The sequence below is a fragment of the Mixophyes fleayi genome, chromosome 5 (genome assembly GCF_038048845.1).
Source record: "Mixophyes fleayi isolate aMixFle1 chromosome 5, aMixFle1.hap1, whole genome shotgun sequence".
In the NCBI taxonomy this organism is placed as follows: Eukaryota; Metazoa; Chordata; class Amphibia; order Anura; family Limnodynastidae; genus Mixophyes; species Mixophyes fleayi.
Window position 1 is genome coordinate 56,047,317 of NC_134406.1, and position 27,124 is coordinate 56,074,440.

The 27,124-nt window shown below is 38.8% G+C and overlaps 1 protein-coding gene across 4 annotated transcripts in view; it reads right to left on the reverse strand.

Moving 5' to 3' along the window:
* Positions 1-27,124, reverse strand: part of HYCC1 (hyccin PI4KA lipid kinase complex subunit 1) — a 77,048-nt gene that overhangs the window by 26,503 nt on the left and 23,421 nt on the right. For all 4 annotated transcript variants that reach the window (XM_075212217.1, XM_075212218.1, XM_075212220.1 and 1 more), the window contains 5 exons: positions 20,139-20,220; positions 18,403-18,504; positions 15,753-15,932; positions 3,439-3,519; positions 1,734-1,849 (listed from right to left, as the gene is read on the reverse strand). In XM_075212217.1, coding sequence (XP_075068318.1) covers positions 1,734-1,849; positions 3,439-3,519; positions 15,753-15,932; positions 18,403-18,504; positions 20,139-20,189 — 530 coding nt within the window. In that variant the 5' untranslated portion in view covers positions 20,190-20,220. The remainder of the gene's footprint in view (positions 1-1,733; positions 1,850-3,438; positions 3,520-15,752; positions 15,933-18,402; positions 18,505-20,138; positions 20,221-27,124) is intronic.

Below are 27,124 nucleotides of genomic sequence, written 5' to 3' on the forward strand. Positions count from 1 at the left end.
CCCAATGAGCTGTATACTGTACAGTCATCAGTATGTGCTCAGTATTATATAATTGTTTTCAGAACAGTACCAGTATTGCACATTCTAATGTCTACTAAACAATACAGAACGAACATTGTGCTCCGTACTGTATATTGCTCCTTAAATCCATTATTTAATTGCCAGATAGGGACTGTGTTATTTAGAATTACAACACTACTAAATTACACTTTTATACATTTTATTGGTTAGGTGAAAATGCCCACATCAAACCTACATCTTAAACACACAGTCATTCTCTTGCTGTGGCATGTACAGCAGAAGCCCCTAGAATTTACAGCCTCCACTGGATTTATATATAAAGTAGGAATACATATTACACAATTGTAAACCTATACTTCAAATACATATGGAAAGGTCATATGTATAACACTATAGCTATAATATTTTCAGGTATTATTTACAAACACACACACTATACACACATATTTAAAAAGGTTATAATTAAGTAGGAGTGCCTATTGTTTACTATAAAAGAACAGTAAACCTGTATTTCCTTATTCAGAGAGACTATGCATATAAATGCAGGGGGATGAGTAATACAATGCCAGACAGGAGATAAATTACTTTTGTTGTCTAAAGGTTTACGCTTCCATAATGATTGCAGATAAATGCAGATTAAAATTGCCTTTGATAACTGCTCTGCTCCAATGTGCTGAGGCAGACATGAAATTGTGCTCAGCAGAGATGAAAAACACCATCCCATCCCGATTTAAATAGACTGTTTGCTTTTCCATGCAGACAAAGCATATTACAGATAAACACTGTCTTACTTTACTGATCATAATCAGTGAGTGCATCAGGAATATGACACATGCTTAAAAAAGGTAAGCATTTTAAACATTAACTATGTATTTGCCACCAGGTTGAGCCATTTGCAGGGAATTACCGAATTTGGGAAAAATAAATAGGGTGGAATGAGCAAACGACAAAAGCCAGTAGCCAATGTTTAATATAAACAACCTCATTACAATTTACACCAGAATTATCAATGTAAGATTTGTTTTCAAAATTATAATACATTTAGCATTGTATTCCTTTTTATCATGGGCTAAATGATATTCTTACACACACATATCGAACATGTATAATACACTATATATTCAGCATTACAAACACTATTTGAATGACTCTGTAAAGTGAACACTGAAGTATGGAGTTGGAAACAGGCATTAAGCATCAGTAAAATAACTGAGCTTGTATCTGTATTAAAGTCATACTTGTCTACTCTCCCGGAATGACCGGGAGACTCCTGAATTCTGGGTATGTGTCCCGGACTCCTCAGAGAGCAGTAAAGTCTCTCGCAACCTGTCCCTAACGGGCCTCAATGATGTGATTCATGGCGAATTGCGTCATTTTGACTCCATCCTTCACCATGGATTTAAGGAGCAATATACAGTACAGAGCACAATTTTCATTGTCAAATGTCAAAATCGACATTCTGTCATGTGGGACGGGAAAGAATTACGGGATTCACAATGCCCCACCCCCTTGCGCGCTCCCACCACACCCCTCTTCAGGGATCTCCTTGGAAGGAGATCCCTCAAAGTAGGCAAGTATGATTAACATAACAATATTCCATCTGCATATCTCTACCGGGTGTATATCTATAAAGTTCTCAAAATCCAGAAACAAATCGTAAATTGTTGCTTTTCCATCCAAATATAAACGTTTATACCTGCTGCATATTTTACCTGTTTTGAGCTGTTAACATCTCTCTCTGTGGATGAGGTCCGCTGTACACGACCCTGGCAAGGCCATGCTGTGACAGAGCTCCGTCTGTGAGTGCCATTGACCCTATACTAGAAGGCTAAAGACAAAACATTGGAATTGGATGTAAAGCCAAACAACTGACAACAGGTGCATGTGATACCTTCAGATGTAAAAAGCTTTCACTGTTTTGTACAGTTCTAGTATTTAGCCGTCTTTAAGCCCACGTGACCATAACAATAATGGTTCCTCTGTAAAAGCTTAGCTTAGCTTTTTACAATTAGAAATGGCTGCTAACCATTTGGAGCCACCATATTCTGCTCCTCTGTTCCTTTCAGTTACCCCCCAAATATTACAAAGATGAGAAGAAAGCTAGAGGGTGAAGCTGCTCAGAGTTGGAAGATGTCAAGTTAATTAACATGTTAAACTGAAACTACGGCTTTCAACTTTTATCAAAACAGATCACAATTTAATGCACATCTATACATAAGCCATTACGGTGAAATAAAATTCCCCCCAAAGTACAACCGCGCTAAAACTGTTACTACGATAATAGTGTGCGAAATTACCATTATTACGGTAGTTCTAACGCCAGCAGCTCCCTGAGCTGCGAGCAGAAAGCTGGGTTAATATTACCGTAATATCTATAACGCGGCGGTACTTGAGGGGGAATTGTATTCCCCCATTGAGTCTGCTTAACACATTACACTAACAGAAGACAAAAATCAGTGAGATACACGGTTTATACCTTTTCTGTGAAGAATTATGCCCAAACAGTCATGACAGAATGCACTTGAAATATTGTATCACAACCAATAAAGTATGCACATCTATTTACTATTCTATTTATCTGCTATAGTCTAAAACAATTGGAAAAAAAAAAAAAAAAAAAAAGCATCCATACAGTATTTTTAGGCCCTTTATATATTAACTTTGGTAAAACCAATTTAATTAATTATCGCAAAAAATGTATAGTGAACCACTGCTCTCCTGTCCAACCCCAAACTCTTTGTAGCAAGCCGGACTAATATGCATCATTTGTTCACATGATATGACAATAAACAGCCCATTACTCCAGCAACTTTGCTTAAAGCAAAAACAAAAGATAAAAACAAGACAGCCATAATTAAAAGTGATTAGTAACTAGATGATTAAAAGCCTTGCTAATGGACACAGGCCATTAAATCAGTTCTTCAACTCAAATAAAGCGCTGACAAATTCCGAAATATTTCCAGTGGTGGAATTTTGCAAATTTTTTTTTTTAAAAAAAGGAGTTAGACCACCCTATTAGCAAAAGCGCCGTGGAGTGGCAGGTGGCTTAAACATACATCTGCATATGTGTGCAACTGAGACTTTTGCATTTTTATGTACAAGTAGACATGGCAGCTCCTTTGCTGGCTATAGCAGTGTGCTGGGGGATTTTTCTTTGTGTTTCAGGATAACCCCTCTCTTCCATGCACCTGCTATGAGCCTATAAATTGATTGAGCAACTTCCACTTCTGTAATATTTAAAAAGGTAACAACAAAACACTGATCCATCTATCTAGTCCCTATAGAGATAACATGTGATTAGGCGTACAATGTGTATAGCTAGACAGAATCAGTAAGCATAAAACAACTTCATTTTCTATATGCAAATTACATCTGGAAAATGAGCACACACTGAGAATGAAAACAGCATCTTCCTACCTCGTGGAATACGGATGGCTTCGATAAGGATGGAATTGTAAACGACAAAACCTTGCTGTGTCCCTGTTCATCCATAATTTCCTGAGGAAAGGGGGAGGAAAAGATTTTAGATTAAACATAAACCATTGACTACAACATCATTTGTTATTTTAACTCTTGTTTAAAACGGTGTTTAAACGGGCACCAGAATGAAAATTATTTTTTTGACTTTTATATAGGTGTTAACATTTCTCCGATTTATTGCTTTGGAATTTCTGTGCTTCTACAACACCAGTGCACAGCCGTTAGTTCACACTTTCATATCGTTTGAACCATTCTCTCATGTGGCCGGGTTTTAGCTATCTCGGCATAAAAGTTATTAGAGATAATATGTATGTATTGAAGTCGTGTTTTTCCAGAGAGATATTTTAAATGCTTTTTTTGTGTGCAGTTTTCAAACCCTGTGATTTATCAAAGCAAAAATCTCACATCAAAACACATTTAAAGTGGTTACTTATTTTGTCACCTGGGATTCACACAAATGGTATAATGTCTCAAGCAGCAAAAACAAACACGAACAAAAAAAAAAACCTCTGGACAAGTATCTTACATTCAAGACAACATTGGACACATTACAAAGGGACGTGGTTAACCTGTGTGTGCCCTTACTTTACCAAGCATAATATGCACTACTGAAATTACAAGGACAACTGTTACCTTTGGTACTGTAACAAAATTGACCAGAAACACATTTGTGCAAGTGTCCAGCTCATACATCAGGTAGTAACAACGGAATGTTCGGGAGACTCCGGAATTCTGGTAGGTCTCCCAGACTCCCGGAAGAGCAGGCAAATATCCTGCATCCTGCCCATTGTATACCAAAATGCTGCCAATCACCCCCCTCCCCCCAACACACCCCCTTCTCCAGGATCTCCCAGATGCCAGCAACATAAAGTTGGTAAGTATGACAAAACAGTCTTTGCGTTAGATTCAGTTGGCAAACAAGCGCTTTATAAAACGCATACAGTTTGCATCTTTTAAAACCACCAACACTTAGGGTGTGATTATACACAAACTGCAGATTAGTTCTTAATGCAATTTGTGTTTTAAAACGGCTTCCAACTGAAGGCAATTTCAGAAACAAAGCCACAATTAGGTATATCATATCCTTCACAATGTTTGCAGCATAAGGAAAAAGGAACAAGACACTGATAAAATATTAATTCTAAAATTGTAATACAAAGCCCAACATTCTAGAACATGGCACAAAAAATTTCTCTTGCATTATAGTGCCAGGACTTCTGCTGCAGAAGAGATCAGTCGCAGTGGTTCTAAATGAAAGCTGGCTGCTGATTGGGGGAGCAACTTTTACTAAGCGTCAGATAATAAAGCAGTGTATTTATTTAGCACTGCTCTGTATTCAAACATTTACAGTTCTTGTGACAAGGACATGATAAGCAGCTATTAGAATGAGTCCCTGAAGGCTTCATAGGTTGTACAAAGGACACAGTTCATTGCAGTAAAGAGATTAATAATTTGTATTTTTGACCGTCCCTTCAATTGTTACGTTTTATGGTGTTGGAGATAAGGACAAACCCTAAACAGGCACTTCTATCAATAAATGTTACACAACAACACACCTAGCTAATGTATGCATCAGAACAGGAGTCTTTTACATGGAGATAATGTTCCACATCTGAGAGAAGAAAATGAACACATAATTTAAATACCATGTGATGACACTGTATCTCTGCATTGCCAAGACAAATGCAAAACACACTCCACCATGTGTTTTTAATTCATATCCTCCAACTGATAGATTTGCAAATCACTATGTGCTCTCCACTATAGGGCAGCACAAAAAAAATATATAATATAATATATATATATATATATATATATATATATATATATATATATATATATATATATATATATATATATATATATATATACTAAGCTTATCAGCAGAATCCATCCAACCTGAACTAAAGGAGCTATAAATATCATATAACCCTCCCCATTCATTCCAGTTCACTATAAAGGACCTTAGCAGACAGCCTGCGGTTTCACACATTAATTGATAGCGTTAAATCTTAAGTTTACCACATATATCATTTAGGCCGAAGAGCCTTTTGTTTCCTATTTAACACCACATTATTATGCACCAATGTTAATCATATTTAATCATTCACATCAGCCCCTGTCACATTGGCCTACCAGTATGTTTTTGGACAGTGGGATAATGAATTGTGATGGAAAATTAAGCTAGTCACTTAAGTATTTACTATTTCTAAGTTGACTGATGGGGATAATGAACACCCCGATTTTACGTCCTAACAGGATTTCTGAAAAATGAATACAGGAATTTTATGGGCCCCGCACAATACAATGGTCAACTAATACAAAGCAACAAGACTGACCAACCAAATCTGTGTGTGGCCAGAATTAGTGCCGAGATGATGTTTAAATGCCGCTTTGCCACCGTAACATGTCAACTTTGCATCATGTACTAAAGCTATAAACAAGCTAAGAAACTCTACAGATGGATAAAATACATGGGGATGAATCGCTAAGTTTGTAAACTAATCTTTTCATCCACAGAAAACTGGACTTGTGGTAGAGATGGGGGAAGCGAGGGGAGAAGAGAAAAATAAATAAGGGGCCTCCTGTTACAGCTATTTTTCGTTACATCTCTAGCACGTAAGCTTCCGCGGGCAGGGTCCTCTCTACCTATTGTCCTACGTCTGTCTACTGTCTGACTCCCTTGTACCGACTGTTATGTCTTTTGCTGCACTCTTTGTGAGCTCACATAGCATTACTCACGCTTTGCTGTGCTACTTATGTGTATTACCCAATCTACTTGTTATCTGCTGCTGTATTTCTATATCTATATCTGGCGCCACAGAATCTGTGGTGATTATATATATATATATATATATACATACATACATACATACATACACACACACACGTTAACCCGTGCATGATACTCATGCATTCTAGTCAAATCAAGCTACTTAAGGTGTTAAAAAAGTTCTTGTCATGCATTTGGGCCTAGCCCAGGCCTCCTCAGGGGAAGAGCGTTAGTTCCCGACGCAAGCGCCCTTTTTTAACGTGGTTTTGTCCACATGTCACCACCTCATCATTTTTCTCCATCACCTCATCCTTCATCGCCACATCCTTCATCAAGCTACTTAAGGTGTTAAAAACTCCCCACTGTCACCCCCGGCAACCACCAACCACTCCCAACTGTCACTTCTCCTTCAAGAAATATATAGGTCAGTGTATAACTCTGCCCAGCAGGTGGCGCTGCAGCTTGGTTTTTTTTTCCACACACGCCACTAGGCATTTATATAGTAGAGATATTAATTAAATAGTAATAAGTTATAGTAACAATGGAGGGAGGGACAGGGCACTCTCTGTACAGTTCTGCAAAATTGGTGACTCTATATAAATGATGATATTTTTTCTTTCACATCAGTCCCTTCCCCATTGGAGCTTACAGTCTAAATGCCCTAACACACGGGTTCATTTTGTCAACAGACAATTAACCCACTAATCTGTTTTTGGAGTGTGGGAGGAAACGCACGCCAACATGGGAAGAACATACAAATTCCACACAGAAGTCCCTTAATGCATTAAAACAAAAAAACCAAAAAAAACAGCACCCTGTTGGTATGTAATAGACACGGGGCCATCATACAAATCTTGGACCTATTCCTATGATATCTTTACACAGAGAAAGATATTACACTCCACCCAAGAATACACACAAAGATGACAGCCAAAGATACTCTGCTGCCCGGCAGGGAAGCCCAATCATTAATCACCACATATACTTATAGCTGAAGACGCCTATACATCTCCCACAAGAAACGCCTCCAAGCACATTATCCAACAATAGGATTCATAATTACTGTTCATTACAGCTTCAAGCCACATGCCAACTAGAACGTCTCATTCTGCAGGTACAATTAAGTCACATTTTCCCCTTCCATCAATGGAAATACAACATAAGCAAGTACAAAACACTTTTTATTAAAATGAACTAGAAATAAAAGGGATTGTTTGCTATATTTTACAACGTGTGTGTGCTCTTTGCACAAGGTTACTGGAGAATAACTGTGCTGTTGCACAATGTAGGGAAAGCAGATACAAACTTGTTTGGAAATAAAGCAAATTGTTATTTTAAGTGTGCTACATTGTTCAATTCTGCAAGGTATCTGATAATGCTCACATTACATTATTCTATCTACATTCCTTTCTGCAAACATTTTGTACAGTATTTCCATTAAGAGTGATTTGCTGCTTAATAGGACAAACTATCCTCAGAGGGCAGACAGTGTTGTGGCTGAAACGTGTAATAAACACAGGGAAAGTGTAAAACATTGCAATTTATTATTTATTTATAGTCATGCTTTAATTGCATGTAGACCTGTTCTCTGTATGATTGCTCAGGATTTACAAGTTTAGCGGTTAGTGAATTTGCTCATATCTAGTATACTTAAAAACATACAAAACTGTACTATTCTACTGTAGATTTACAAACAATTACATTTACAATACATTACTGTTCATAGCACATATTAATGAACAAATTAATGTGATGTTTGCATGTTTCTCGTTGAATATACTGAAGACATACAGTTGTATATGTTACATACTAAAGTAAAAGGACAAATTTAGTATAAAGATAAAATGAAAGGAAAGACAGTGTAATTTGAGGCACTCCGTGGGTGCTTAATTAAAATATAACTTTTATTGAGTATGATTAAGATGGAAAGTACTGCAGATTTTGGGATATCTAGCGATGTCTTATGTTTTATATATTAGGATCGCTATTTAAACCCGGGAATACAATATCCTAATATTATAATCAGCATACAGTGCCTTTTTCAGTTTCAGGCAACAGAGTTTCATTACATCTTATATGCAATAGATACCATTATCAGTGCTATATCAGCTCACTATTGTATATGTATTAGGATATAGGTGAGACCTTGCAAAAAACTTTCTCCCCCCATTTTTTGCAATTTTAAATCACAGTTCACTATATTTTTATTATTTCGCTCATCTACTTTCCATCTTAATCATACTCAATAAAAGTTATATTTTAATTAAGCACCCACGGAGTGCCTCAAATTACACTGTCTTTCCTCTCCTTCTTTTATCTTTATACTCAATTGTTACAGTGTTGGGTGCACCCCCCGATTAGAGTCTCTCGTCGGGTTAACAAACAATTATCATACTCAGTGCTTGTGTTATTTTCCCTAGTGCGGTTTTCTACTCAAGTCTTAGTAAAAGGACAAATTTGTAGGGACATAAGATGGATAGGCACAATAGTATTTACATGGACAATCATCTCCACATGACACCATCCACACTCAATCACAACACAGGCTTCAGAACTACACCAAAGTACAGTCTTGTGTGAATGAGGCGGTGATTGGGGAACTGCGAATTGCAACATTTTAGACCCGTGCCCTGCAACGCTACGAACTCCCTAAAATAAATTTTAAAAAATAAATAAAAAAAAAAAGCTCCTTGAAAAAGTCTTATTGATAAGGCGAAACGCGTCGGTAGGTTTGCCGGCTGGAATCTTCTGCGATTGTGTGATAGGACAGATAAGCTTATTTTAATTGTTTTTATGTACGGGCATTGATTTTAGTGAGATGCAGTGTTTATCATGCTGCTAATAAATTTATATTTGCCTTGAGACTCATGGTCTCCATTTTTATGGTATCACACTATTGTGGCTATATTTGAGTCCGCAGGTATCCTGTTTGCTATTCTGCTCATATTGGAAGGATCCTCTGTTATCCAGGCTTGTCGTGAATTTCCAGTATTCTTAGAGAGAAGTTCATTCTATTGGCTCTAATCCAATTAATATCTGGTACGGAAAATACCTATCTGTGGAGAGTTTTATGTATTGTTAATCATCTGTAATACACTATGTGTGGCGCCCCCTGTCTTTTTTGTATTTCAAATAAAAAAAAAAAAAGGTCTAGGTCTGCCCCTGCCTCAACTCTCCCCTTCCAGAATATAACCCTATGTATGCTAAGCACAAAAGCAAACACCCACAAGCCTACAACTGATACAGCAGCACATTTTCAGTGTAGGACGTGACCTGAGGGACAACCCAACTAGGGGCTGTGTGGGATTATTGCCCATGTGATTGTACATAAATAAGGCTTCTTTTTACATATCAGGACATAATTAACAATCATCTAGTCCTCATTATGTGATACATTTTACTTTGATATTTAATAATAATAATTAAAAAAGTGACCATGAAGTTTGTATATATGTAAACCCCAGGATTCAGTAGCTTGTACAACCACAATTAGCAGCAATACGTTAAAAAGTAATCATTTTCTGTACAAGTTTACATCATATTTTAGTAATTTTGGTCCACTCCTTACTGCTCTAGTTCAGTGATCTTTGATGGCATTTGAGGGTACAGCATCGCAAAAGGGTAAAAGGGTTGAGGTCTGGACTTTGGCTTGGCTATTCCAAATCTTTGATTCTTTTCTATTAAATTGTATACTTGCTGGAGTGCTTAGGATCATTGTCTAGTTGTATGATCTGTCAGACAACTGTGGCGTGGCCAAAATTAGATGGCCTAAAATTTTCCGCTAGAATAAAATAGGAATTTGTGATGAAGTCGATGACTGAGAGACAACTAGGGGCAATGGTTGCAATACAGCCCCAAAATTGGCACATTAACTCTGGTAATTGATGGTTGGTGTTTTTGGTACTTGTGATGATAGTCAGTGCTTGGTTTTCTTCAAAAATAGCATTGAGCATGAAGACCAAACAATTCTACTTTGGACTCCTCTAGAGGCGACTGCAGTACGGCTTAGGTTTGAAGAGTTGTATCTGAACAAAGCAGAAGACTTCTAGAACAAAGTTTTGGGGTATTTCTGGAGATGAAGTGATTTCACCTGGCTACCCTTCCATGAGAGCCATACCTACTGGTAGATCTCTAGATGTCTCAGAGCATCATATGGTCTGATCATTGAGTGAATTTGCTGGGACATCCATTCAAAGGAAGATTGGTAATGATCTTCAACGTTACTCACTTCTAAATATTTCTCTCTGGATAACGACAGACTTTATTTTGGGGAAATGGCCTTATAATCCTTTACATATTAATGGGCACGAGTCTCCAAGATCATTGCCGATGTTTCTCCTGGTCACAGTGCTACCACAGACCTGAATGTTCCAGACCAAACTGGCAAAGTTTCTGCTTTTAAATAGTGGCAATAGCACTTCCTGGTGAACAAATAATGAAGGGCACTTGATTAGCAGCACCTAGTCCAAAATATCTTGCTTATCACTATGGAGAAAATACGTGTGTACTTACTTTTCACACAAGGCTTCTTTGTGTTGGCTTATTTTGTGGAATAAGTAATAACACAATCAAATCTATGTTATTTGACACAAGATAACTTGCTTGGCAAGTTACAGATGATTGCTAAATATGTCCTAATAGGTAATAACACAGATTAGCAAGGGGATGACCTATACTTTTCATAAGACATATTGTACTTAAGCAGCCTTAATACATGTGTATTGGGTTTGGCAAATAATTTTTCTATGTGTCGGATGTTACCTAAACTGTTCCCGCCCTACCTCCTACCACCAATGTGTGCGTAATATAAATATATATAAATATATAACCACACTTTAAAATGCTGGCAACAGCAGAGATCATCTACACCTCTTAAGCTGGGTACACACTACAGAAATTTCAAACAACTTTTTATGCCGAGCGGTTTTACATGCGATCGATGGTCCGATCGCTCGGTCCATGGACTGCATACACACTAGCCTTGTTTAGGACGAGAAAGGGAAGAGCGGACGTCCCGTTAGCGACTTTTTACAGCCATGTTGTCGTGAGCAATGACTGTAATTTCGTACTCACTGTTGTGGATCGGTCGGAAGTTTATACACACTACACAGCGGAAACGAGATTGGAACGAAAATATTAAACGGTACGACCAACCAAATGAGGCGACAATCGTCCATTTGGGCAGACTTTCGACCATCGTGTAACGGTACACACTGACCCGACTCTTGAACGATCGGTCGTATGTCGGCTGTTTGAGCCGATTATTGGACGAAAACAGTGTAGTGTGTACCCAGCTTTAAGCATCGAATACCATTGCTGCTTTAATGCTAACTTAATTGCTTATTTTAAACATGCTATACTAGAAACCAGTGTTCCCCTGTTTTATTCGCAAAAGGATTGCACCAGTTAGAAGCTCATGTTAAGATCCTGTACTTTGAATACACCAGTGTACTGCTAACAAGCTCAGCTGGGAGTCTATTTCCCTGCAGCCAACCTTTGACAGAGAATATCCTGTATTTTAAGTCATGAGTGTTTAGCGAATGTACAGTTCATGGAAGATTGGTTATTCACTCTTTTACTGTAAGCAGGGCATCAGCAGGGGAGCCTGAACGGACCACTGGATGACGGACCCAAATGCTTTTTATGTAATGTTTTCCAGTACAGATTCTTGCAAAAATACTTCTTCAATCAAAGGCAGCAACATGAAATTGATGGAACTCAAGATCTAATTTCCCAATAGTTCTGGTATCAACAGGCTAAAATGTAAGGCAGGAAAAGCAATTTTACTTATTTGAAGCCTATATTGAGACAGCATAGGCAACACAAATTACAGAGCAATACCTCACAGGTGTTTTTGCCACTTATGGCATCTGACCACATGCCATCCAGGTTCACTAGATGCAAAGTTTTGTTTTAAATAGTGTGTTCTCTGGACTTGGAGAGATTACAATCACTGGTCCAGCGATTCCAGCAATTTATCAAGGACATGACATGGTACAGTGCATACATAATTACATCTACTTTTATGGGTCAGCAGAAACATTCTCACACCTACAATGGGCATGGTTAACGGTGGTTCAAAAACACCCAATCAGGTGCGACGCTACAGTGCGCCTCCCTTGCACATGTGAAAGCATCACCACTAAGCACTGCCTGCTATCAAAATTGGCCAGACCCAACATTACGTTAAACTTACATTTTTCTTACACAATTCGCAAAAATGTATTTGCATTGTGCTTTGCTTGTGTATTTTTTTTTTTCACTTCGAGGCAGTGTAAACTTCACATAAATTTGCCTGGCTTAAAAGCCCTGCAGCAGCATGTACATTCAGGAAGGCAGTGTCTCTATCCATGATCTATTTTAATTTTAAAAAATACATAAATCTTGCTTTAAAGATAAAAAAGTAGGTTTAACAGTGTGCAAGACCCACAGAACTCTCTCCAGATCTATATTTCTTTCTGAAACATTAAACAGACCACCAGTCCAATAAATTCCTTTGGGTTTTTTTTTGGTCTGAAAAATGCCAGACAAAATATCATATTGCTTGAGGGAGAAAGCGCACATGACTATAAAGGAAGCAGGGGCGCACGCAAGATTTTTTTTTTTTTTTTTAAAAACCAGAGAGCTGCTGAGCATGCGGCCGCGCATGCGCAGCAGCTCCATTTCGGCGGCACTGCACTGAACAGCAGCCGCGACGCTGTCAAAGAAGCGTCCGCGGCAGTGCTGTATTGTACTACAATAGAGCACCGCCGTGGACGCTTCTTTGACAGCGACGCGGCTGCTGTCTGTATAGTACAGTGCCGCTAAGTAGGGACACTGTTCTACGCGGAGGGAAGGGGACTCCCCCTGCGTGCGCCACTGGGAAGGACTTGACTTGATCAGTAGCCCTCTAAATGCATTAGCAACACTGGGGCTTCACAATCTGAGTTTTGGAACAACATGTGCTTAGGCACATTTCAGCTTTAGCATGAGCTTACTATGCCATAAATGCATGTACCACATAACTTATGATCTATTTTACTTTAATAAGAACATTCTTACAGTCATTAAATGGTTCCTATGCGATGTGCAGTTTTGGCAACTAAAGTGCAGTGACCATTTGACCATAAAGGCAAGCTAGAAACATTCCCAGCAGCCCAGAAAATAGCTTAATTTCCAACAAGTTTCATTTTGATCTTACCCCATTTTGTACAAACACCTGTTTTTCTCACTGCCAAACGAATTAGCTTTTCTTCATATTTTTTTTTTTTTTTAAATATCTTAAAGTGTACCCATGCCTGCACACAACAAAGGCAGCAGTTTGTGGGTAGAACCACTACCCATTCACTGGGAACTAGTGACATCACTGAGGCATAAGACACTTTCTGCCTCATGCCTCAGCAATGAGACTAGTTTCTAGTGAATACTTAGACTAACAAATCCACTTTAAAACTAAGAATAAAATAAAACGAACACAAACAAGTTAGCAAAAAAAAAAAAAAAAAAAAAAACACAGTAAAGAGAAATCTTTGGCCCTTTTTTGAAGGTTGCAAATAGCTTACAGACAACCAAATATATTATACATTAACTGCTGACATTAAGTGCTGATAATAAGAGAAGGGAAAGTCACACACAGCTTATCAGAGTGAATACTGTCTGAGCAGACAGCATGGGATAAATTAAGACCGTGGGCACCTTCTCTGAAGGAGGCCCGTACCACATCCAGCACTTTGAATCTATAAACTGTTGTGTTAGATGTCTCCTCTCTAGTGAGAGGAAGGAACATCACCCCAGGCAGCAGAAATAGAATAAATGTCTCCTAGGGAGGACATGAGAATTGTCACATTTGCTTAAGTAAAAGACCCATCAAGTAAAACGCTTTTTATTGGCTGCCGTTCTGTTGCTCTAATTTTTAAAGATATTTAACCCCTTCATTGGCACCGCAGGAGGATTTACCATTTAACAATATCTTCTTCTCATAAAATGGGCTTTACACCAATTACCCTACATATTGTAAATAATACATTTTGGAGATATACCTTCCAGACATGAAACACAGGTACCTCCATGATAGAGAGAACAACAAGTGCACAATTCCATACAAGTCTATGGGTGACATTAATTTTACCTAGGCTGGCGGCGAGGGGAAGGGATGTATGGCAGCTCATTCTTGTTACTTAATGTAAATATACAGACAAATCAGGTTGTCTGAAGAATCCCTTCTATGGCCAGATTTTGCAAAAAGATAAAGCTTTAAATAAAACTATTATAACTAAAACATAAATAAATACATGAGAGCGCACAATGGATTTTAGCAGCTGAACCAATGTTTAGAGAATGCAGCCTATACAGTCTCTAGGAATTCTTGCTTCAGTGATGTCATCAATTACTAGTGAAATCATAGACTGCATTCACATGAACGTAAAATGGCTGCCTCCACAGCCTACAGCTGTGGTTCCCAAACTTTTCAGTTCGCCGCACCCTTACAGTCTCCATAATTTTTTCAAGGCACCCCTCCAAAATAATTACCGAGCAGTCCCGTTTTATAAGTAGTTGGGTCAAAATAACGTAATAAGTATTTAGGTCAGGACAGAAATACTTAGTAAATTGTTTGCAAAATAATACACATAAATCCAAGGGAAAAGAATATTTTTATATATTTTTTTCAACTATATTTCTGTCAAAGAATAGTTTACAGCTATATTAAGAGGAATAAGAACAAACAAAATAAAACATCACGTGCAAAAACCATCACTCTGCCCCCTCCTTCATCCACACACACTCTGCCCCCTCCTTCATCCACACACACTCTGCCCCCTCCTTCATCCACACACACTCTGCCCCCTCCTTCATCCACACACACTCTGCCCCCTCCTTCATCCACACACACTCTGCCCCCTCCTTCATCCACACACACTCTGACCCCTCCTTCATCCACACACACTCTGACCCCTCCTTCATCCACACACACTCTGACCCCTCCTTCATCCACACACACTCTGACCCCTCCTTCATTCTTTTGCCCCTCCATTGCTGTATCCCATCACGATTTCCCCTCAGTTTCTTTACTTACCATACTTGGCATTTTTTCGTCTGTCTTCTTACCAATCCGGCAGCTCCCGGGACCCAGCACCCTCCTCTCTCCTGTCGCTTCTCACTGAATATGTGAGAAGTGGGGAGGGAGGAGGATGCTGGGTCCCGGGAGTCGCCGGAATGGTAAGTATTCTTTCTTTTTATTTCCTGGCCACAGCGGCACCCCTGTGACAGCGCCGCGGCACCTCTGGGAACCGCGGTGCACACTTTAGAAACCGCTGGCCTACAGGATACAGGGGAGGTTGCCAAAAATGCAACAAGATGAAAGATGACAGAAACAGCAAAGATTCCCTCCCTCCCTCCCAATACATAAAAGAGGAGGTTGACAGGTAAAGCTTTAAGAGCTTTCCATAACAATACATTTTTCAGCATATCACAGGTTGTCACTCCTGGTATGGACACTAACCAAATTGTAGATACTCAGCAGAAGAGCCTCGATGCAGCCATTGCTCTGTAGGTCCCTGCTGGTGGACACAGACAGGTAACACCATATTAGTTCTGGAAGGAACTGAATCGTAAACGTCCTCAAGTGCTTCTCTTTGCTGCGGTAGAACTCAAAGAGTTGGTGGCAGACTGGTTCCAGCAGCTGTGGGGAAAAAATAGCCAATTCATGCATCATTTATGTATATAAAATATAACTACATAAATATATATATATATATATATATATATATATATATATATATATATATATATATATATATATATATATATATATATATATATATATATATATATTACAAAATTGTAAACACACTGACAAACGCAATACTGTCAGATTGTAAACAATAATTATGTGATGGGAGTACCAACAGCGCTGAATAAACAATAACATGCACAAATGCGTAAATATAGTATACTAAACATTATCCCAGGCTGGCAGGTCATGCTGGTACATGTAGTCCTACAAACAGCTGGAGAGCAATGTGTTGTCCTACCCGGCAGTAAAAAATAATTCTGATTACAGTACATGTGACAGTGAGACATCCACAAAACAGAGCCATATGTGCAGTGTACAAAACACTGAGCAGAAGCCATGGTGTCCTACCTACACTCTCCTCAAAGCAATCTAAAAAACACCATGCAGCAATATTGTTGCCGTGATGGCTGGACAAGTGCTAAAAATCAATTATATTGTTCTCTAAAAGCAGCCTTTAGACATAAACAGTGTTACTGATGCAAGTAAATGCTCCATAAAAACTGACTAGGTGGGTTGCTAAGCTGCGGCACTGACAGAAGTACCACCCACACCTTTCAAGAAAATAAACATTTTATGAATCACCGTAGCAGGATTCCATTCGCCTCTTTCAATCAGACCATTAAATGTCACTATTACAGTTGAATTTACACTTAAAGCAGTTCAAAATATATTACATCTAACCCTATCTACGCCCCCCACTCTCTCTCTATAAATCTATATCTAAATAAAACTGCAATGTGTAAGGCAGGAACTATTCTTTTTTTTTTTTTTTTTTTTTAAACGATGTTAGTCAGCGCAGTGAAATTATAAAGGATTGGTGCTAGCATTAGCATGTTTGGCATTTAATATGTTTCAGGTCTATGAATTCACCACTGTCCATGGCAGCCTGGACTGGGGACCCCTAAATTTCAAGTGTATGGCCTTTAAGCTGAACAACTGCAAGCATTTTCTTACCGTACCCAGTTGGCGACACTAGGTGTTACTACAATAGATGTAGTACGTCCTCGGCGTAGTCATGAGGGAGGAGACTAGAGAGTGACTGAGTGGAAAAACCTTGAGGGAGGTAAAAGCTCCCATGTAAGTTAGGAAGCACGTGTAAAACATGTGGATGGAGTAGATGGGATATATGTTGTGCATGTGGCAGGTGTTACTAGGCGGTAACCAGGACCCAGAAGCCTTTAAGCAAGGTAACAAATACCACAGACAGCACATACAGAGACTTATTTTAATAGAAAACAGAGAAATCTTATAGACAGACAGGCATTAGAGTTAGACTTCAGCATGTATTCCCAGTAGTTCTTCACATGAGGCCCACCAGTTCAGACATGATCCATACACGTTGCTTAACTGTATTGTAATTTGCACATATGCATGCATCAACAGTATTAGCTACAATATGTTATATGAACGTGTATCTAATTTTATGAATGTAGATTTAATCTAAAATAATGGGACTTTTATTTTACTTTCCACCACTGTTGAGGGCGGAAATTCAATGCACAGGGTACTACAAATGAGCAGTGTAAACCGTTATTAAATGGGGAGGGGGGATTAGTATTACTTGTTTAATGGATAGTTTTCATGGCAGAACAAAGACCAGAGGGTATATTTACTAAACTGCAAGTTTGAAAAAGTGGAGATGTTGTCTATAGCAACCAATCAGATTCTAACTGTTATTTTGCAGAATGTACTAAATAAATGAAAGCTAGAATCTGATTGGTTGCTACAGGCAACATCTCCACTTTCTCATACCCGCAGTTTAGTAAATATATCCCCAGGAAGGGTTTTCAAAGTTACTTAATTTCTCAGCAAAATGGAAAATGGACCAATTTTCTGTTGAAACTATGAGCTGCACAATGTTCTGGCTCAGACCTCAGCAATTGGCGGTCTCCTGCCTATAACCCGCACATGACTTATGTCCGTTATATAACATTAGTTTAGCTAGTTTAAATTATATTGAATAAACACTTAACTCATTGAGTGAGCAATAAGCACGAACAGTACAATGATAGCCTAAATATAAACATCTGACATGATGATGGGGGGGTGTTCAATTGTGCACAATGTACCGCTGAACATCGCAACTGCACATGATGTACCGCAAATAACATGGTGGATTTCTCCTTGCGGAGTGCCTTCATGACCGTTCTGGAGGCACTCTGCAGCCAACTGAATCCCCTCCCTCTCCATAAAGTGCAGATTATACATAAAACTCAAAAAACCTACTAAAAGAAATCCAGTTTGAAGTTCAAATATAGTGTTGTGGTTATAAGACACCGATTTATTATGACCAGTTAAAGATTACATCATATAAATGGTTTGCTGTAAACTCTATGAATCCACATTTGCTACTTACCTCACTCTGAGGTTCCTGAATCACTTCATACAGGGCAGAGACCAAAGAACTCTTCTCCTTCAAACTTACAGCATAATTGGTAATGGATGCCTCAGGCAGGGTCTAAGAACAAAACATAGTCTGTAAACAATTAAAAGATCTTTGTGCTCCCTCTAAAACCTTTTCCATAAACTAGTTACTCATATGCACGTAGACATCTGGAATTACCACAGGCATTATGCAAACATGGCTTTTTTTAAGCAAATTATAAGCCAATTTGAATGTGATTTCTCATGTACCTGTATCCATCACTGGAATTTGCAAATGAAGTGTAATCTTTTAGTTCTTGTATAGAAATAATATCTTACATACACAAGATATATAGCATCTGATAATTAAAAAATAAATAAAATAAAACGGTTAACGTGATGGGATAAGCACTACACCTTACACCTGCCTTCCACCAGCACCACTTTGTAGAACAACATTCCCTGTTTAGTACTTCTCTGCAAGATGCCTTCAGAGGAGCCCTCCCGTGGAAAGGGAGGCTGCGGGTGTAAAGCATTCTATAGCATCTGCATAGTTGACCAGTTGGTGATTGCACTACTCTTTGTGAAACTATTATTTTCCGCCATTAAGGCTTACTGAAAAGTTTTGCACAGAGACCGGAAGGTGCGTAGGAGTTTGTGGTATCTATAACAACAGATATGGTTAATGTCTGCATTCCTTCAAGATGTCTAAAATGCTAGGAGCCCTTGCTATGCAGCAAGTGCAAGTTATTGTTCTATTATCACCTATTCCAGCATCATTCTATAGGCGCAAAGAGAAGTAGTTAGGTACTCCGAGGACAAAAATGCTGGCTACAACCCTTGCTGCTTACCAAACACATCCTCCGTTCTTATATCTGTATGAAATGTAAAAATTATATATATATATATATATATATATATATATATACATACATACACACACACACACACACACTTGTATTTTAGGTTCAATGGCCCAATCAATTCATGCGTCTGCACTTCTAACTGTGCCTAGTGTACATGCAGAATTTACAAAAGGCAATTTGTTGGTGTATCCGTTATATACAGATATTGCAGAAGCCCAATGCCCTCTATCTTTATAAGCATTTACGTCAGGTCACAAAAACTTATTCTGAACAATACTAACAATTATTTTTGACATTACAGTGGATGACAAGTCACCTAATATAATATTACACATTAGGTTTGCCTCTAAGCATTTCTGTTCCATGGGTAAAGTGACAGCATGAGCACCATGAATCACCCAATGTGATAATGTCTGAAGCTTAATAACAGACACGTACGAGAGAGCCACATATAAATACTATCATTGCCAGCCAACAAAACTTGACCAGGGTCTTAAAAGGGGAATACCCTTATCTGGACGTCACACCCTAGCAAAAGAAGGTCATTTTTATTATCATTATGGTAGATTGGTAAGGTGCCAAGAGAAGCTATTGTGGCTCAGAGTGGAGATTGGGACAGTTGTGAGAGTGGATTAGTGCAAATAGTATCATCGGGATTAGGTAAACTATTAAAAAAAAAAAAAAGGATGGGTTTTCAGGGAGCGTCTACACCAATCAGGCTTTATCACAGCCTTCAAATCTTTATAGACTTGTTTTGTGTGTTGAAAAACATACACTGTACATAACCGAGGGGCAACAAACAACAATCAGTTGCCCCACTGATAGGTCACAAGAAGGTTTCATATAGTTCTCAAATAAATACCTTAAACTCAGATAACCATTCCTCCACAGCTCCTCTCTCTGTAGTCAACATCTTCCCACATCTAGTAGTCTATACTGGTCGTCTACAAGAAGATATAAAGGGAAATTAGAACAGTGTTAATGCAAATATCTGAACAAACAATGTTTACATTCAGTAATAAATTGAAACAATTAAACAATTCCTATATATTATCTCTAGTTAAAGTAAGGACTAGACTTGAGGGGAAAAAAAAAAAAAAGTTTTCATACAAGACTGATCCAAAATCTAGCCCTAGTTAAACAAAATCTAATTAGGTGAAATGAAATGTCACTATAGCAAAAATATTTTTCACAAATATACAATTTAAGTTTAGTAACAACTTTTAGTCCTTGTTGGCTCATCCCTGGGCCCTTGTAATATCTATTTTGTAAATGTCTTGTTTTTTGAACAAAAACGCACAAAAGGTGAAGAACAATAAATCAACGGATACATAGGTACAGGTGCATTTCACAGTCTTACAAAAAAGTCAAAAATACTAGCTCAAAGGGCAAAGATGGGTTCAATTACTCTGCTTGGAACATATACATACTGAGGTGTATCTATATGCCGTTGCCTTTTGGGGGGAGGAAGCCCTACAATGGGGTGGAGGGATCCAGGGAAGAGGGGGGTGGGAAGGTTATTAGACAAAATGTGAGAGTGGGAAAATGATGTTGGCCATTGATGAATCACTCATGTGGTGAGGGCAGATGGGGGGAGTTTAGTAAGTGGGAATAGGTTGTGGTTAAAGGAGGGGCATCTCCGTAGTAAGTCGTCCATAGTGACCAAACAGCCTGGAAAGCAGTGGGGGTATTATGAAGGGTGGTTGTGATGCTGTACTATGTGTCAGATCAACTTTTGTGTATGTATCAGGGATGGGTAGGGTAATAGTGTATATAGTACAGAAGGAAGCGTGCAGACATCAGTGATGGATAGTATAATCGAGTGGACTTCTTGCCAGTAGAGGCGTATTTTCGGGCATGTCCACCAGATATGCAGCAGGGTGCCCCGCTGACCCTTAGGTCCGCCACCAGAGATCCAAGAAATTGCGGAAAACTGAGCGAACGCGGGTGTGGACCCAGTACAGTCTATAAAAAAACCTTGTGCGCATTTTTACTCAAACTGAAATACTCCTACATGTCCAGAACCTCCTCGGTGGCTCACTCCCGCACCAATTTGGGAGGGGGGGGGGGGGGGATTTGATAGATAGCGGAAATAAGGCTTTTGGTCTGAAAGGAACTGCAACAAAACCTTCAGCGGTGAGCATCGCTCGGTGGCTAACGGGAGCTTCAGGGAACTAAAGTAGTGTCTACGTTGAAGGTATTGATAAAATACCTGGTCGGGGAGTTGCAATGTGTTGTTGAGGGCAGTGAAAGCGGGAAGAACGCTGCATGGGGGCCAAGTCCTGCACCAATGGCAGGTTATGTTGTGTCAAATGTCTGAAGAAACGGTGCTCCCGTCCCGGGGAAAAACGTATGCTAGTTCCAAAGTGGGACGAAAAAGGCGTAGCTGGTCAGTAGTTGGAGACAGGCGCATCACGCGGCTGACGGTGAGGGGAATGTGAAAAAAGGAATTTCTTCTACTAGGCTATCCAAGTCAGAAGAACCCTGGAGGACCATTGGAAATAACCAAGCAGGGAAAGAGTAGGGTAAGAACCTTCCATCTCTTCGGTGCCGATACCAAATCATGTATTTTACAGAGAGCATAAACAGTTTATGTGAGCTTGTTTGATTTGATTTATGCATAGATGTTATATACATTTATTTAGAAGATATGAAATTCATTCAGAAGCACTAGACACATAATAACATAGTGCCCCATGCGCTTGTATCTGGGTTGAAATTAATCTTTACTTTGCAACATATTTCTTATGTTTTATAACTAACTTGTAAAGTCAAAGGCAAGGTATGTTATTAAACATATACTATAGCACTATATTTATATGGTAACAATACATTCATATTGTTTGTCGCTTCTTCACCAAATAAATCTTGTTGTGTTTTAACAATTTCTTAAAATAACAAATTAAAACTCACTATCTTATTATTGCTCAATGTTCCATGTAGCTTCTTCATTATACTGACAGGCAAAACTTTGTGCAAGAGCCCATGTGCAATAATCCTTCAGGCTAAACTGAAACAATGACAATGTGTTGAAGCCATGCTCACAATCTTACTTTTCAGCATGGTGTTTGGCAGTGGAAATGCTTTGCATATTAGCAAGGATTTAAAAAGGGAATGCGAAAGAATATATTAAAAAAAAAAGTAATAAAAGCAAACAGCAGGAAATATCAAAGTAAAAATAAATCATACCCAATGGGTCGCCGGCAATGCAAGTTATTGTGTACTCTCGGTTACACGGTTCACACGGTAAAGAGATATGCTCATTTATTTGATATGTGTGGTTAGATAGGGTGTTTAATATGTTTTGTTCATTATGTATAAAAACTCATACTTTATTAAAAAAAAAAATAATCATACCTTAAATTGTATTATTTTCACTTCATACATCACTATGGGTGTATTAATATCTGAGGGAAAATGCCATTTAAAGGGGTATTCCACATTCAGATGACCAATTCATTGGTTTGTACAAGTCCTGCTACAACCTTTTATAACTATATTGGTTTAGCTTTCAATCTTCCTTCTGTGATTTTAGTCATACATTGATATCAGAGCAGTCTGCAAAAATGTAAGAGGGCATGAACAAGTGACAAAGTGGACATCTGATGGTGGAAGACCCCTATGACACCTCAGCTATCACAGTGGGAATGTAGCGTTATCTGAAGGTTAAAAATGGATCTTTGTTCCCAATTAATAGGATACTTGTGCACAGTATCTTTTCCAATTTATGATGGACAAAAACAGGAAGCACCTATTTTTGTTTGACATTACTTTGAAACATTTTTCCACCCAATAATAAAAGTTAATAATATAGGTCATGGGGATAGCAGTAAAACATGTCAATTCCCAGCTCTTCACGATCCATTGGAAATCTAGAATCTCTTCACTCCCTGCAGCTCCCTTTTACCAACACCTTCAGCTGATTTGGTGTCCCAACTGTATGGAGCCAAACTCATCAAGCCAAGAGATTCTGTAATAACCTGGAGCGCTGTGCTTATACGCGAATTGGCAGTTACGGTAATAAAAACCATCTCTCTTTTTTTGCTTGCAATTCCACAAGATTCAGCTGCTGGCGATGTGCCTTGCAGACATCACCGCAATGTCCGGCTGCACACATTACGGTAGGAATCTTCTCAAATTTTTTTGCTCACCTTTTAGAGGGTGCGAAAAAAAAATTAGCCGAAATTCCTGCCACAACATTGATACGGTATGTGGACCTGAATCTTCCCTTATAAAAAGGTGCGAGCAAAGAAAAAAAAAAAAAGAAAAGAAATAGAGAAGAAGATCTTTGCCAAATCCTCACACAGAAATGCACAGCATGATGCTAGTGCGGCTAATTGAATCAGATCCTATAGGAGGCTTGAACGCTTGTTCAAGTAACACCCAGAGCGGTGCTGGCTTCTAAACCTCAACTACAATAAAAGACATCGGCCAGGCATGAACGAGACTCCCTGGATATCCACTGAATTGGGGAGAGTAGGAAGGAAGTCTACATGCAGTACACAGAGATTTTAGATTTGCTTTAGTTTCAGATCCCCTTTAACTCTACATTTTCATCATAGTGACAGAAGGTATCTAAACCTAGACAGAAGGAAGAACACTTGTGTGCATAGCTCAGCTTGCTCTTTTAGGCTAGTCATTGCTTTGGTGTTAAACACCGTTTGAGTGCGAGACCCTAGCGTAAAGTCCCTAAATGGACCAATAAACTTAAGATGTTAAGAGCTATAAACATTATATACAGTAAGAGTTCCCATAGCTTATTTATAAGAACTGATTAAGCAAATATTGTCAAATACATTGACTCCTGTCAGGGTTTAGTAACTTACATATCATGTTAATGTTACAAAATGTGTTTTCATTTCACTATACTGCATTAACCCAGTTTGTTTGCGGAAGTTAACTCCATACAGTTTTATATCCCGCTGTAAGTTTGTTGTGATGCACTGAGAGCCAGGTAGCAAGTACAGATATATAGTCAAAGAAATATTTCCGCAAAAAAAAAAAGTAACGCCTGATCTTAGAACACATGTAGGTTAATTATATGCCGCTTCTCTCTAATGTGATTTACCACCGACATATGCCAAACAAACAAGCCCACGTTATTAAGTAATTTGTTATCAGAAAATGGAAAGCTGTGATTCTACAGTATTTTGACATCTGTTAAGCGATACTCCTTCTAAAGGAGACAACATGCTGTGCAGCTGTAACATTATGATATCAAGGTAGGTTTAATTAAAGATATGAAAATCCACACACCTTGTAAAGAATGACAGTCTCAGCTGTATCCCTTATATCTCATCTCCTAGGAAGCCGGGAATGTCATGAACTGTGACTAACACAGTAGTTAGACTGCTCTAGCCCACAGCACTCCTACTCAGAGCTGGGATGAATACACTAAGTGCTGCCATTTTAAATAGAACGATCCTTCATTTGTATACTTCACTTATATGATGTTATATTAATGGTAACAGCCTGTATCTCATCACACTAGCAGTAACAAGATATCATTAACTTAAAGCACACTTGTCGCCTACACAGTGTGGGAACAGCCATTGTGGGAGGTGGGAAAAAAACAAACAATAAAAAGTCTTTCAATGTATTAGGAACCAATGACACCACTGACACCAGCAGGAGGGTTGGGGACAGGTGCCCAGAACTCCTTCTATAGACCAAATTTGCAGATTCAAATCTGAGAGAAAACTGGCGCACTGTATTGTACTACAGTACTTTCACTGTCAAAATCCTTTGCTTGCACCTGACTGAGGGAAGAGCTAATGTGAAAAATGAGATATGACAACATAAAAGTAGTTGAAGACAGAGACAGAACAGTATAAACCTTTTTGCCCATTGGATGGAAATTTATTAACTTTATAATGGATATTATTGCTTACTTCATTGGGAGAATTTCTTGGTGCTTTAATTTCCTAGAAAAAATTCCCCCAGCACACATTTGAAAATGTAAGGAAAGCCACCCGTTCCGTCAAGGTGCTTCTGCTAATAGGGTGGTCTTAACTCTAAAGAATGAGAGTCCATATATTGGGGTCATACATATATGTGTTTTTAAAGTGAGAGCTAACTTACCAAGAGGTACCCCAAGAGCCTCCAAACGGCAATACAGCACAAGCACTCCCCATCAGCTACTGATAGCAACATGTCTCTCCAACAAACAATACAGAAGTGGAAGTTGCTCGATCAATTTATAGGTTCATAGCAGGTGTTTGAAAGGGCGGGGTATTCTGAGATTTCTGCATTTTATGCACAAGTAGAAATAGCAGAGCTTTGCTGGTTATAGCAGTGTGCTGTGGGATTTTTCTCTGTATTTGTTCCTTATTGGATAACCTCAACCTTTCAAGCACCTGCTCTAAACCTATAAATTGATTGAGCAACTTCCACTTCTGTAATGCTCTACATTTCTCCCACAGCCCAAACACATACTACTGGGTCACTTGGAGCCAAAGTATAATGGCACTAATGCATGTATATTTACCTGGGGTACGGAAGGACATTTTTTTTTTCCCCACTTGCAACCTAACCTGCACACTGCAAAATCAATTGTAATCATAGTCTAATACTAGCTAACATGCAAGCTCATTAGTTTTTAAATGGCTTCAGTTCCCTCATTAGCAAGAGACAAAGGCTCTTTAATTGCCTGTAATATCAATTATCCATTGTAAAGATACTGTATATGTGTATTTTATGTCTGCTAATGGGCGTAGGGTGCCTAACCGAACTATGCGCTTCAGAAGACCACCCTAAAGGTTCTATGCCCCTTAAGAGGGTAAGCGGAGATACCTGTGGCTAGTGTCAAGAGTGAGGGCACTGAGGACGGGCCTTGAGAGATACTTGTTCTTAATAATAAATTTGTCCAATTCAGTAATTGGCTTCCTCCAACACCCAAAATGCAGTCGATGTGACATCAGTCAATGGCTTGGAGGGAGACCCAAAGCTTGTCCAATTCCCCTGGATGCCTCTCAAAAAGGTATTTCCATTTGATAGGCTCTACAGTCATGGCCAAAAGTTTTAAGAATTACACAAAAATTATTTTTCACAAAGTCTACTGCCTCAGTTTTTATGATGGCAATTTGCATCTACTCCAGAATTTTATGGAGTGGTCAGATGAATTGCAAATAATTATAAAATTTCCTCTTTGTCATGACAATGATTTTTATCCCAAAACATTTTCACTGCATTTTAGCCCTGCCCCAAAAGGACCAGCTGACATCAGATCAGTGATTCTCTTGTTACCACAGGTGAAAGTGTTGACAAGGACAAGGATGGAGATTACTCTGTCATGCTGACTGAGTTAGAATAACAGACTGGAAGCTTTAAAAGGAGGGTGGTGCTTGAAATCATTGTTCTTCCTCTGTTAACCATGTTTTGCTGCAAGGAAACATGAGCAGTCATCATTGCTTTGCACAAAAAGGGCTTCACAGGGACAGACTGATGTTCTACAAAAGGTACAGGGATTGGACTGCTGAGGACTGGGGTAAAGTCATTTTCTCTGATGAATCCCCTTTCATATTGTTTTGGGAATCTGGAAAATCGCTTGTCCAGAGAAGGAAAGGTAAGCACTACAATCAGTCCTGTGTCATGCCAACAGTAAAGCATCTTGAGACCATTCATGTGCAGGGTTGCTTTTCATCCAAGGGAGTAAGCTCACTACCAATTTTGCCTAGGAACACAGCCATGCATAAAGTATGTTACAAAAACATCCTTTAAGAGCAACTTCTCCCAACCATCCAAGAACAGTTTGGTGAAGAAACAATGCCTTTTCCAGCATGATTAAGCACCTTGCTATAAGGCAAAAGTGATAACGAAGTGGCTCGGGATCAAAACATCGAAATTTGG